General features: G+C 34.5%; 3 protein-coding genes across 3 annotated transcripts; all 3 read left to right on the top strand.

The window, feature by feature from the left end:
• The first annotated feature begins 1,436 nt into the window (after positions 1 to 1,436).
• LOC118754619 lies at positions 1,437 to 2,031 on the top strand. The gene is made up of 2 exons (XM_036489509.1): positions 1,437 to 1,555; positions 1,618 to 2,031. Exons 1-2 carry the CDS (start codon positions 1,466 to 1,468, stop codon positions 2,029 to 2,031), a joined length of 504 nt encoding a protein of 167 aa, XP_036345402.1. The 5' UTR covers positions 1,437 to 1,465.
• Positions 2,032 to 2,473: 442 nt separating this feature from the next.
• On the top strand, positions 2,474 to 3,206 carry LOC118754617. Its single transcript, XM_036489507.1, has 2 exons — positions 2,474 to 2,845; positions 3,081 to 3,206. Exons 1-2 carry the CDS (start codon positions 2,497 to 2,499, stop codon positions 3,122 to 3,124), a joined length of 393 nt encoding a protein of 130 aa, XP_036345400.1. The 5' UTR covers positions 2,474 to 2,496; the 3' UTR covers positions 3,125 to 3,206.
• Positions 3,207 to 6,042: 2,836 nt separating this feature from the next.
• Positions 6,043 to 7,250, top strand: LOC118754618 (putative nuclease HARBI1). Its single transcript, XM_036489508.1, has 2 exons — positions 6,043 to 6,522; positions 6,587 to 7,250. Exons 1-2 carry the CDS (start codon positions 6,104 to 6,106, stop codon positions 7,248 to 7,250), a joined length of 1,083 nt encoding a protein of 360 aa, XP_036345401.1. The 5' UTR covers positions 6,043 to 6,103.
• The last annotated feature ends 3,921 nt before the right edge of the window (positions 7,251 to 11,171 follow it).

Below are 11,171 nucleotides of genomic sequence, written 5' to 3'. Positions count from 1 at the left end.
CCAACAAGTTTGATTTTGTCGCATAGTGTATGTAACAAATTTGTATGAATGCTTACATATTGATAACACAGGGCAATACTGATTTTGGTGCGGCAAATGTTAAAGCTCCAGATTTTGAGAGAAACGGGGTCAAAGTCTAAAAAAGCGTGTTTTTTGGCAATATTTGAGAACAAATAATGACAAATAGAAATTCGAGCAAAATCTCACTTTTAAGTTCTCAAATATATACCTTTTTTAATTTGTATCGCTATTTTTAGCGATTTATATAAACTTGGGAAAAAGTCTGTAAAACCTTCCTTAGATCCGAAAAATTTTGCTTTCTCAATGCCCTCTACGTATAATTACTAAGGAGAGGGCAATGAAAAGGCAACCAGCGTTGTCATAAATCAAGATTTATCTTGAAACTGAAGATTTTCCGGGCTGTTTTTTATTAAAAATCTTCAAGAAAAGCTTTTTAAAAAGCATAATTTTACACTGAAAATATCTTAAAAATTAAGATTTTTGTGTATGATGTAAAATTTTTAAAGTTTAAGTTAAAATTGTTAACTTATTTATATTATCTTTGCTTACGGTTGCCAGACGTACTGATTTTATCAGTACAGTACTGATTTTTCAACTCTTGTACTGATTTTATTCATTTCTTCAATCAGTACGCTAATGTCCTGATTTTTCAATTCAAACAAAATACTTTAGGCTTTTCTTAAGGTTTTTACATAACAAGACACAGAGTAAGATACTCTTTTTTGGGAATTCATAGGCTGCGTTTGTCCAAACTCATTTAAGGTATCCACACACCTATGCGATTCTGTCGGTGCGAATCTGTTCCGACAAAATTTACAACAATACCGACCATAGTTTTAAATAAGGAACCACACACTTATACGATTTTGTTGCAGCGATTTATTCGAACATTCACAGTTCTTCTCTTTGTCGTGCCGAAATCGCGGACCACCGCGTTTTGAGAACGAATAAGGTCAATTGAACGTATTGAACTTGAACGTAAGAAAGCAAAACTTATTTGATGTGGAAAAGTTAAGAATTTTATTTTTGTTGAAAAATATTTTTTGTTGGTCTATAAATTGACAGCTTTTACTGCGATAAAATCGCACAGATGTGTGCGTACTTGCGTTTTCGAAGCAGTGACGTCTGTAGCATCAAAAACGGTGCGGATTCATTGCGACAGAATCGCATAGGTTTGTTAAAGTATGTTCAGACAGAAATTTAATTGAGTCAATTAGATTTTAAATTGAGTAAACAGCTTTGGGTGGTCACACAGAGTCAGCTGTTCGTTTAGTGGTGGGCTATCAGCTGACAATATATTTTACAATTATTTTGGAAAATGGAGAACAATTCATCCTTAAAAGGAATTCTTCTGGCGTATACCGCAAATATTGAACTCCTCCAGTCAATTCAATCAATTTATGATTGTAAACTGGCTTCTTATAGGAGGAAAAAGAAGAAAAACATGCTACTCATACAACACTTGCGAAGAAAGCAACTATTGCTGCTTGCATTACTGGAAAGAAGCGCAACTCAAAGATCAATGTGGAAGTTGGTAATTTAAACTATTATAAATAAGTTTGTGGCCTTTAATTAATAACATTTTCTTATTTATAGGACCGACAATCCTTGTTTTGGGAGGTTAACTGCAATGCAAATGATGACCACTTTTTCAAGACCCACTTCTGTATAACGCGTGCAAGTTTTGACATACTCTGTGGCTTCCTTAGCAATTTGAAAAAAACTGACACAAATTGGCGCACCCCCATTTCGTTACAAAAGCGCGTTGCAATTGTTTTATTTACGCTTGGTTCATCTGGGGAGTACAGAGTAGTTTCCGAACTATTTGGTGTTGGAAAATCAACTGTGTGCTCAATTGTATTAGAGTTTTGTGAGGAGGTCTGGAAAGCGATGTCAACTCAATACATAAAAAAGTTACCGCCGACTCCTGAAACGCTGGCTGAATGCGTAAATGGCTTCCACCGTCCTGGCTTTCCTCAATGCTTAGGAGCAATAGGTTTGAGAATTTAGTCACTATACAAAAATTATTTATATATCCATACATATATATACATTATGTAATTACATACGTACATCCATATATTTTTAGATGGATGTCATATAGAAGTTAAACCGAATCCAACCGACGCAACGGATTATTTTAACTACAAAGGATGGCACTCCATGGTACTTTTAGCTCTAGTAGATTACAGGTGAAAAAGAGTAACATGCTAATTTTTTTCATTAATAGACAAACATACTTACTTATGTATATTATATCCTCGTGTGCACATATATACAGGTACCGCTTCCTATATGTAAACATTGGTTCCCCAGGGCGATGCAATGACTCGCAAATATAGTTACAATGCATCGATGCTCAAAAGAGTATTGACGGAAAATGAATTGTTGAGGAACCATAAGAAGGAAATATGTGGTGTGCAGATGCCAGTGTGCATTCTAGGAGATTCTGCATTCCGATTCTCCACCTCTTTAATGAAGCCATACCCGTTTAGCATGGCCTTAACAGAAACCCAAAAGCTGTTCAACTATAATCTGTCGAAATGCAGAAGAGTAGTAGAGAATGCCTTTGAACATTTAAAAGCGCGTTTCCGACGAATCGGCAAAGGTATAGATAACCGAATAGGTAACGCACCGGTTATTGTTAGAGCCTGCTGCGTTCTTCATAACTTTTTGAACGAAAGAAATGATTACATTAATGAGATTTGGATGGCGAGATTGCAAGAAGTAAATATAAATCGAGAAAATCCTACAGATTATGTTGTAGTTGGTGACAATGAACCCTCCGCTGAAGTAATAAGAAACGCTTTGTGTAATTATTTTAGTGAGTATCAAATTTAATTTTTAATCTTTTTTAAAAAAAGAGATTATAGCATTTTTTAGCTCTTCATTAGCTTTTGAAATGGTTTGAAAAGATGCAGCCTTTTATTTTTCAATATTTATAAGCTCCTTTTCATTTTGGTCACTATTTTTTAAGTGCTGGGTTATCTCTGAAGAGAGCTCATCAAATTTTTGCAAAATTTTGGTTTGGAAATGACCCATTTCTTTTTTTTTCTTAGGTTCCATCGCTGAGGCTGAGGTGCTTGGTGGGGATGACGGGTAAGCAAGCGGCGGGGACGGTGAAGGCAGCGGTGTGATTTGAAGTGTGGGTAGAGGTGATGGCAGCGGAGTTAACAGCGGTGACAATTGAGGCGGCTGTGATCCAAAGGAGACTTCTGTTTAAAATAAAAAAAAAAAACATTATTAGTTTTTATAATAAACGAATAAACATTGAATAAATGTTGACAATAAAATGAAATAAATGTTGAGGCATTTGAGCTACTTAAATTCTGGCATTGCACAAACAGTGGCACAAAGCTGCATAGTGTACCCCAAAGTAAATTTTTTAAATTCTAATAATCTGGAAGGTTGTTGTTGCTTTGCTTTCTATAACAGCATTTTCAAACCCATATATAAACATACATATCACCCATTTACTTTAATAGCGCCATAAATCAAAATAGCAAACTGGAGAAAAGCATGAATGTGTATTTTTTGGATTATGAGGGTACGGTTTAGTTATTTGTACAACGATTTTGGGTTGTTGTGCCCAAACACGTCAGCCGAATCAAAAATCTTTTACACGCACTTGTAGACAAGAGTCCACGCGTTATTTAAAAATAATAATGTCGGTTTGAAATGTGGCATTTTTTGCAAATTTCCGAGCTCAGTTGTAAAGCACAAAAAATTTCCACGAAATATCTCTGTTGGGGGCTGAAGGGGGGGAAGAGCGGTGACTTTTCACAAAGCGCGGTCCATACTCTTTCGTTTATGGGGGGCTTGGGGGTCCACGCCAACTCCCCGACCGCCTCCTACACGAAAATTGTTGTACAAATAACTAAACATTTCCCGATTATGACACTATTGAAGTAAATTAGCGACATGTATATAATATAGGCAAATACTGAAATGTATTTACACATGAATACTTGCACAGTACATTACAAAATATATGCATTTATACATATGTACGTATATACATAAAAACATACATACTGCAACTTCCAGCCGTGGTAAAAAATAATTTGATGCGATATTGGACACTGAGACACATACCGTCGATACTTTCGACCATCTCCGCATTTTTCCGCAAGCCACGGAGATCTCCAACGCGTTCTGCCCACAAATCAAGGATCGCCAACTCGCCGTCCTCAGTCCATGCTAGCCGCTTTCTTTTTCTTTTGAGAGCTGTTTTAAATAAAATAAAAGTAATTTTATTTATAATTCTTTTAAAAATTAAAGTAATTTTATTTACTTACAATCCGTGTCGTCCATAATTGCTAAATATTTCCGAATTTTAAACCTCAACCGTCAACTGAAACAGCTGATTGTCATTTGCGCAATGAACACAGCCCGAACTCAAATTTAACATACCTCCCAGCAGAGTTGCATGGATATTTTCATTCAATTAGTAGTCAATTAAGTACTAATTAAGAAATTAAGAATTTAAATTTTGTAAGGTAAATCGTGCTCAATTAGGGCCTTAATCGAGAAATCTCCGTTAATTGCTCGATTATCGGCCTGTCTGACCTCGATTTTATACCCTTAAGTGGAAATTAACTTTAATCATGATTCAATAATACAAGACTCGATAAACTGACAGTTGTCTCTCTCGCACCGCTCCCTTAGCAGTGGCACCGTGTTGCTTCTTTGCAAATTTACATGGAAACAGTGTAGCTTTGGTGTGAAATAAAAGTATAAGCTTTTGTGCAATATGTTTATTTGTATATGCATATGAAGCATATTTAATAGTTTTGCTCATATATTCAAAGTATATTTTTAACTGATGAAAACCTAAGAATTGGATGTTTACATCAATCTCATAGTAGTCTTATTTTAATTTGAGTCATTTTGCAGTTTTTATACGGTTAAATAGCATATAAATTACGTAATTCACGTAGATATATCAATATTACGTTCAACATTTCGTTTAAAATGTCAGATTTCCTGCAAATACATTAGAATTTACAAAAGGAATTTCACTACTAATTGCCTACTTTGCGTACTTTTCTACTACCATTTTCGAAACAAGGGATTGCATTCTTGCCCTTTCTCTGTCCTTCGTAAATGCAACCTTTTGTAAGCGAGTGTCAAACCGCAGCTGTCAATAATTATTTAACCTTGTATTATTGAATCATGAACTTTAATTAAATTTGTTATTTATTTATTTAAGTGAGTAAAAAGTGGTTGTAAAACCGACTTTGCCAGCGAAAGCTTTCATTTGTGATGAGAGCTTTTGAAAGCTTTGGCACTCTGTGTTGTAAAAGCAGGGCTGGTATACAAGTAAGCAGCAGATACACAAAATTGTGGTGTGTGTATATTGATCACTGATTAAACGTGTAACATTTCTGAGTATGGTTATTCTGATTTAGTTTTTATTTAAGTGAAGAGCATAGGTCACTTAAATCAAAACTAAAAACAAATTAAAATGGATTGGTGAAACCAAAAATTCGAAATTTAAAGTAATTTTAACTTAAATGAATCTGGTGAAACGCAGCCTTAGTCTTTCAAAGTTTTTGCGTAGTTGAAAAAATCAATTTAAGCCATGAGGAAATATAGATGAAGTTTGAAAAAATATGTAATTTTGTTTCTTTTTTTGCAATACCACACTCAAACGAAGCACCGGAGAGGATTTTCAGTATAAAGTTTGCTTCCTGGCGCAAAGAGAGGAACTGACTTATAATCAAAATTTTTGAAAGTGAGCTTAAAATTAAAAGTAATGTTAAAATGAAATGTAAAGAATTCTTTGACTATTTAAACACTGAAGATGGAACTGTAGCGCGTTTCTGTAAGAAATCGACAAAATTCTCGATTATAGTGACGTCATATCGATTCGATCCAAGTTTGTCGATTGGCGGAGAAAAAGTGTTTCCGTAAGCATTAATCGACAAAATGTGGAACAGTGAGAGAAATGATATGCCAATCGACAAGGAATGTGTGAAATCGAATTGAAAGTTATTTGTCAAAACATTTTGAAAAGTAAGCATGAAAACAAAAATGTGTATACAAAAAATTGTATATTGATAAATATTTATTTTCAGCTATGAGTTTGTTGGTAGCTACACTCGCGATACAACAGGACCGCAGAAATATGCTGCGAATGCGACGGCGGTATTTGAGGGACTCCACAGATCCATTCAGCATTCCAGAGGCGCGCTTTATAGAGTTGTTTTGCTTCAGCAGGGCAGCAGTCAGGGAACTTCTTGTAGAAATGGAGCCTTTAATGGATACAGCAGTAAGGAATACGTTCATTCCAAACTCCATTAGACTGTGTGTAGCACTCCACTATTATGCTACAGGATCGTACCTTAGAGACGACGGTCAGGATTTCGTTTGCGCCATAAGTAAGACCATGGTAAGCCGCATACTACATCAAGTCACAAAAATTTTGCAAAACTACTTGGCGCAACGATATATTATACTCCCAACAACATTGGAGCAGCAGAATATAGTAAAACAACGGTAGGTGAATTATTTAAAATTTAACGACTCGTGGTTATTCATTTCATTTGTTGTTTATTTACAGTTTTTTTAATGCAACTAGATTTCCCGGCGTCTTAGGAGCGATTGATTGCACTCACGTCAAAATTAAGAAGCCATCAAGTGATGTAGAATACTGCTACATTAATCGGAAAGGATACTTTTCCAAGAATGTGCAATTGGTGTGCGATTTCGATTTAAATATCCTGGGGTGCTTCGCAAGGTATGGGGGAAGTACGCACGATGCTTATATTTGGGAAAGCAGTATAATAAAATCCCATATGCTAAATGCTTACACTGCAAATGGCTCTACTGGATGGTTGCTTGGAGATTCTGGGTATCCATTGCAGCCGTGGCTAATGACTCCATTCAGAAATGTTGAGCATGCCAGCCAACAGCGCTACAATGATAGCCACGCACGTGCACGAAACTGTGTAGAACGCCTTAATGGAGTTCTAAAAAAGGTATTTGCTTGCCTTTCACAAGACCGGGGGCTAATGGAGGATCCCTCATTTGCTGGGTCTATAATTACTGCATGCTGTACACTACATAATATTCGAAAGAGATTTAATCTTCCGCTTCCTGAAGTAGATCCACCTGCTGATCTATCTGACAATCAATCGTCTGGGGACAATGTCGAATTAGTACACGTTTTAAATGAAGGAAGAGCTGTTCGAAATATTATTACAAGAAATCACTTTTATAATTAGCCAATGTTATAAAAAATTTAAGTAAAGGTGATTTTTTATTGATCAGAAAAATTTTGGTTCATTTTTAAGATTTAATCGAAAATTTTTCGTTTTTTGTTCGCATGGAATTTTATTTTGAAATTCGGTGAGTTAGTTAAGAGTGTTTAAAGAGGCATATTCCTAAGAAATTAATTAAAAACGATTTGGTTGGTTTGTTGATTTTTTTTAATATAGCGCAAATTTGAAACTTGGATTTATAGTGTTTTTGTTAAAGAATAAACTACAGTGCCGCACTAAATTATTAGCATAAAAAGTTTTTCACAATGTTTGCAAAATTTTTTGCTTTAACTTTTTCCACTAGGGTTTTATAACATAAAAATTAAATCTCTAAATTTTGTGAAAAAGTCAGGGAAATTCAATAACTTAGCAAACAACTTTGCAACTTTTTAATCAGACTTTTAGAAAATTCTGGATATGCAGATTTATAGCCCATTCCATTTTAGTACAACAAAAAATAAGTTTGAAGTTGCTAAAAGTCGTGTTAATTTTTAGCAACTTTTTCACGCAGTTTCATCCATACAAAGTTCGTTCAACAGTTTTTTTTTATGTATGCAAGAAAAAATTGCCAAAAATCAACGCGTTTTTTTAACAACTTCAAACTTGCATTTCGTAATACTAAAATTGAATGGGTTATAAAACTGCATACTTAGAACTTTAATGAAAAATCTGATTAAAAAGTTTCAAACTTGTAGGCAAATTTATTGAATTTTCTTGAGATTTCCACAAAGTTTCGAGATTTTATTTTTATGTTCTTTGTTGCAATATGAACTATATTTTGTTAAACTTAGCGGAAAAAAATTAAGGTAAAAATTGTTCCACGCATTGTGAAAAATTATCCGTACTAATAATTTAGTGTGTCACTGTGTACTGTGTGTGTGTGTGTGTGTAATAAAAAATAATAAATACTAATACCTATTATGCACTTCAAAGGTATAGAGAATATTTTAAAAAGTAAATTTGCGATTTCACAGCTTCAGTGTGCTAAAAATATATAGAAAGATGTAGGAAAAATAAAGAAATATTAATGCGATACAATATTACAAAAAGCTGTTATCGTTAAATTTTACCTGTCATAGCTTCTAAAAGAGCTTTTAATGTATCATGAATGCCCTTTAAGGCATCCATATGCTCCTTGTGCTGCCTCTCCAACAAATTCTTCAATTGTTGGTGTTGGGATTCAATTAGAACACTAGCTTCTTCCACGCAACTTTGGCTGCTGCGCGTTTTGTTTGGCTTATTGGATACAACTTCAAACCCCTGACCCGGTGGAAACTCGACTACTTCCTCCTCATCAAACACGTCGAGGTCAACCATGTCTACCTCCGGCAAATCAACACTTTTAGCCGTTGACTGTACATATCAAACGTAACACTACACTTCATAATCAACTCGACTTTTAATTTTGAGAAATGTTACTTACTGCCAAACCGATTTCGGGAGTGAGTCCATCCCCATCCACCATGTCTCTTGAAAAAAGTTCCAAAACTACAGTGTCCATAGCGTCCAAGGGTTTTGGACCATCCTGCAACGGTAGATTGCCAGTGCGTCTAGCGAACGCTCTGTGGGAATTATTTAGTTTTTTCACAGACGATTTCCAATCAATCCAACACTAAAAGAAAAACAATACACATAAAAAAACGTCAAAAAAGTTTTTTGTTATTAACTTTTAAATGGTTGATATAATTAACCAAACTAAATTTAAATTCTATACGCCCGATTAAGTTTCGGTTTTACCTTTTTCCACTGGTTAGAGGTTTTATGGGACCCTCCTAATGCATTCAGCTCGTCAGCAACCGCAGCCCATACTTCTGCATGCTCTTTTCTGGCGTTTGGTGTCGTAAACTGGCCCTTACCAACGCAGCGATGCTGTTGCATTAGCTGAAGCAACCGATTTTTTTGACCTTTGGTAACCCGGCCCGACATATTTCTCTGTAACAAATATACATGTGTATTTATTTAAATATTCATAAGTATACAAAATATTAACAAAAATATAAGTACTTACGCTGGCTTTAGATCCAATGTCTTCCATTTTAAATTCAAATAAACGAAATATGTACATACACACATCAAAATACAGTTGTCACCAGCTCAAAGGCAAGTGAGAATAATAATCGACAATACTTCGTTTCATTTGGTTACAGAAACACATTCAATCGAGTATTCCTACTGAAATGGAATGAAACACGTCAGTCGAAAATCCAGCGTTGTCGACCAATTCGACTCATTTTCTTATAGAAACATAACAAGTGAGAATGACGTCAAATTACATCAAATCGACTATTTCAATCGAGAACATTGATCGAGACGAGTTACAGAAACGCGCTACTGATCTTATTATTGCTATTCAAAAATGTAATAAATATATAAGAATTTATTGTATTATGTGTGCACTTATGTTAAAATTAATAACACTTTTATTATCTGGCGTTTTAAAGTATTATCTGTTGCTTACATTCATAATTTTGCTTTGAATGAAAATGTACTGAAAAGTACTGATTTTTTAGCATGAAAAAGTCTAACGTACGGATTTCGCGCATAAAAAATCTGGCAACCCTATCCTTGCTACCTTGTAAGCAGCAAATGAAGGAAGAAGAAAAATGAAATATGAAATCCCTTACAATATTATCCGCCTTCTTCTCTCGCACAGTGAAACATATATATAGCTTTATAAAATAATATCCATGTAAAAATATCAATAAAAAATCGAATAAAAAGCTCAAAATTGTTAAGGAACTTTGTCGAATTTTCTTAACTTTTGTACAAGGGTTGAAGTTTGGACTTGCATGGTTTTTGATAGATAACGAGCTATTTTTTCATAAAAAAAGAACAAGTAATTTTTAAACAAACAACACAAGTGACTTCAAACCGGTAATTTCTTCATGATCCAATGATGGGATCTAAACCAAATAAGTATGTGGCCACCCTTGAGGTACCACCTTTCCGATAAAAAGGAATTATCGAAATCAGTTCAAGTGGTCCAAAGTTATGCGGTAACTTATATACATAAAAAAATATTCGCAGGAATTGATAAACTTTTCCTGTTTTTAAGTCGGTCAAAACTTGCAAAATGTCGCGACCCTATTTATATTTTCGCCAGTGTATATATACAGCGTGGCGACGAAGAACTGTTACCCCGGGTTTTTGTGAAATAAAAAGGTCCTTTATAGATTTGCGAAAAAAGTATTTTATTGGTAAATTTCCACAGATTATACTTTAGTGGTATTAATAAGTTTTTAAATTTTAATCCTTATTTACATTTGCCAGCAGTGTAAACTTTGAGAGAAAAGTTCATTTGGCACGCAGGTCTTCGTCAGTTAATTTATTCCTTATCTTCTGTAACCATAGGTAAATTTTCTCCATTTTGAGTTCCTTATACTCCCATTTTTGTCCAACATAAGGCCTCATACTTAAAAATCGAATAGACTCGGATCTGGTGACTAGGGCGGCCATTCATTGGACCAACCTTATACAGTTTTTTCTTTTTTGTATTTTTTTGTACAAAGCCTAAGAAAAAATACACCTGAAAAAGACCTGCGTGCGAAATGAACTTTTCTCTCAAAGTTTAAACTGCTGGCAAATGTAAGTAGGGATTAAAATTTAAAAACTAATTGATACCACTAAAGTAAAATCTGTGAAAATTAACAATAAAATACTTTTTTCGCAAAATCTTTAAAGGACCCTTTTATTTCTAAAAAAACCGGGGTAACAGTTATTCGTCGCCACGCTGTACATATGTAAACTGTGCTACACATTTTTTGATGACACGAGGCAATATTCATTTTAAGTTTAAGTTGTTATAAAAAGGACTTTATAACTTGAAATTGGTAATCTTTTCAACCAACATAATAAGGGCTATTTACAGCCGTAAAGCCAATATCG

The sequence above is a fragment of the Rhagoletis pomonella genome, unplaced genomic scaffold (assembly GCF_013731165.1).
Source record: "Rhagoletis pomonella isolate Grant_MI unplaced genomic scaffold, Rhpom_1.0 Rhpom_scaffold_04248, whole genome shotgun sequence".
In the NCBI taxonomy this organism is placed as follows: Eukaryota; Metazoa; Arthropoda; class Insecta; order Diptera; family Tephritidae; genus Rhagoletis; species Rhagoletis pomonella.
The sequence above is the reverse complement of the archived record's forward strand: the minus strand, read 5'-3'. Positions and strand labels throughout refer to the sequence as shown.

What these genes read in the sequence shown, in the direction of transcription:
- LOC118754618 (XM_036489508.1), top strand. Translation starts at nt 6,104, where the DNA reads ATGAGTTTGTTGGTAGCTACACTCGCGATACAACAGGACCGCAGAAAT. An exon ending in CAGAATATAGTAAAACAACG is followed by an intron (nt 6,523 to 6,586) that starts GTAGGTGAATTA and finishes GTTTATTTACAG; the next exon opens with TTTTTTTAATGCAACTAGAT.
- LOC118754619 (XM_036489509.1), top strand. Translation starts at nt 1,466, where the DNA reads ATGCTACTCATACAACACTTGCGAAGAAAGCAACTATTGCTGCTTGCA. An exon ending in AAAGATCAATGTGGAAGTTG is followed by an intron (nt 1,556 to 1,617) that starts GTAATTTAAACT and finishes TCTTATTTATAG; the next exon opens with GACCGACAATCCTTGTTTTG.
- LOC118754617 (XM_036489507.1), top strand. Translation starts at nt 2,497, where the DNA reads ATGAAGCCATACCCGTTTAGCATGGCCTTAACAGAAACCCAAAAGCTG. An exon ending in CGCTTTGTGTAATTATTTTA is followed by an intron (nt 2,846 to 3,080) that starts GTGAGTATCAAA and finishes TTTTTTTCTTAG; the next exon opens with GTTCCATCGCTGAGGCTGAG.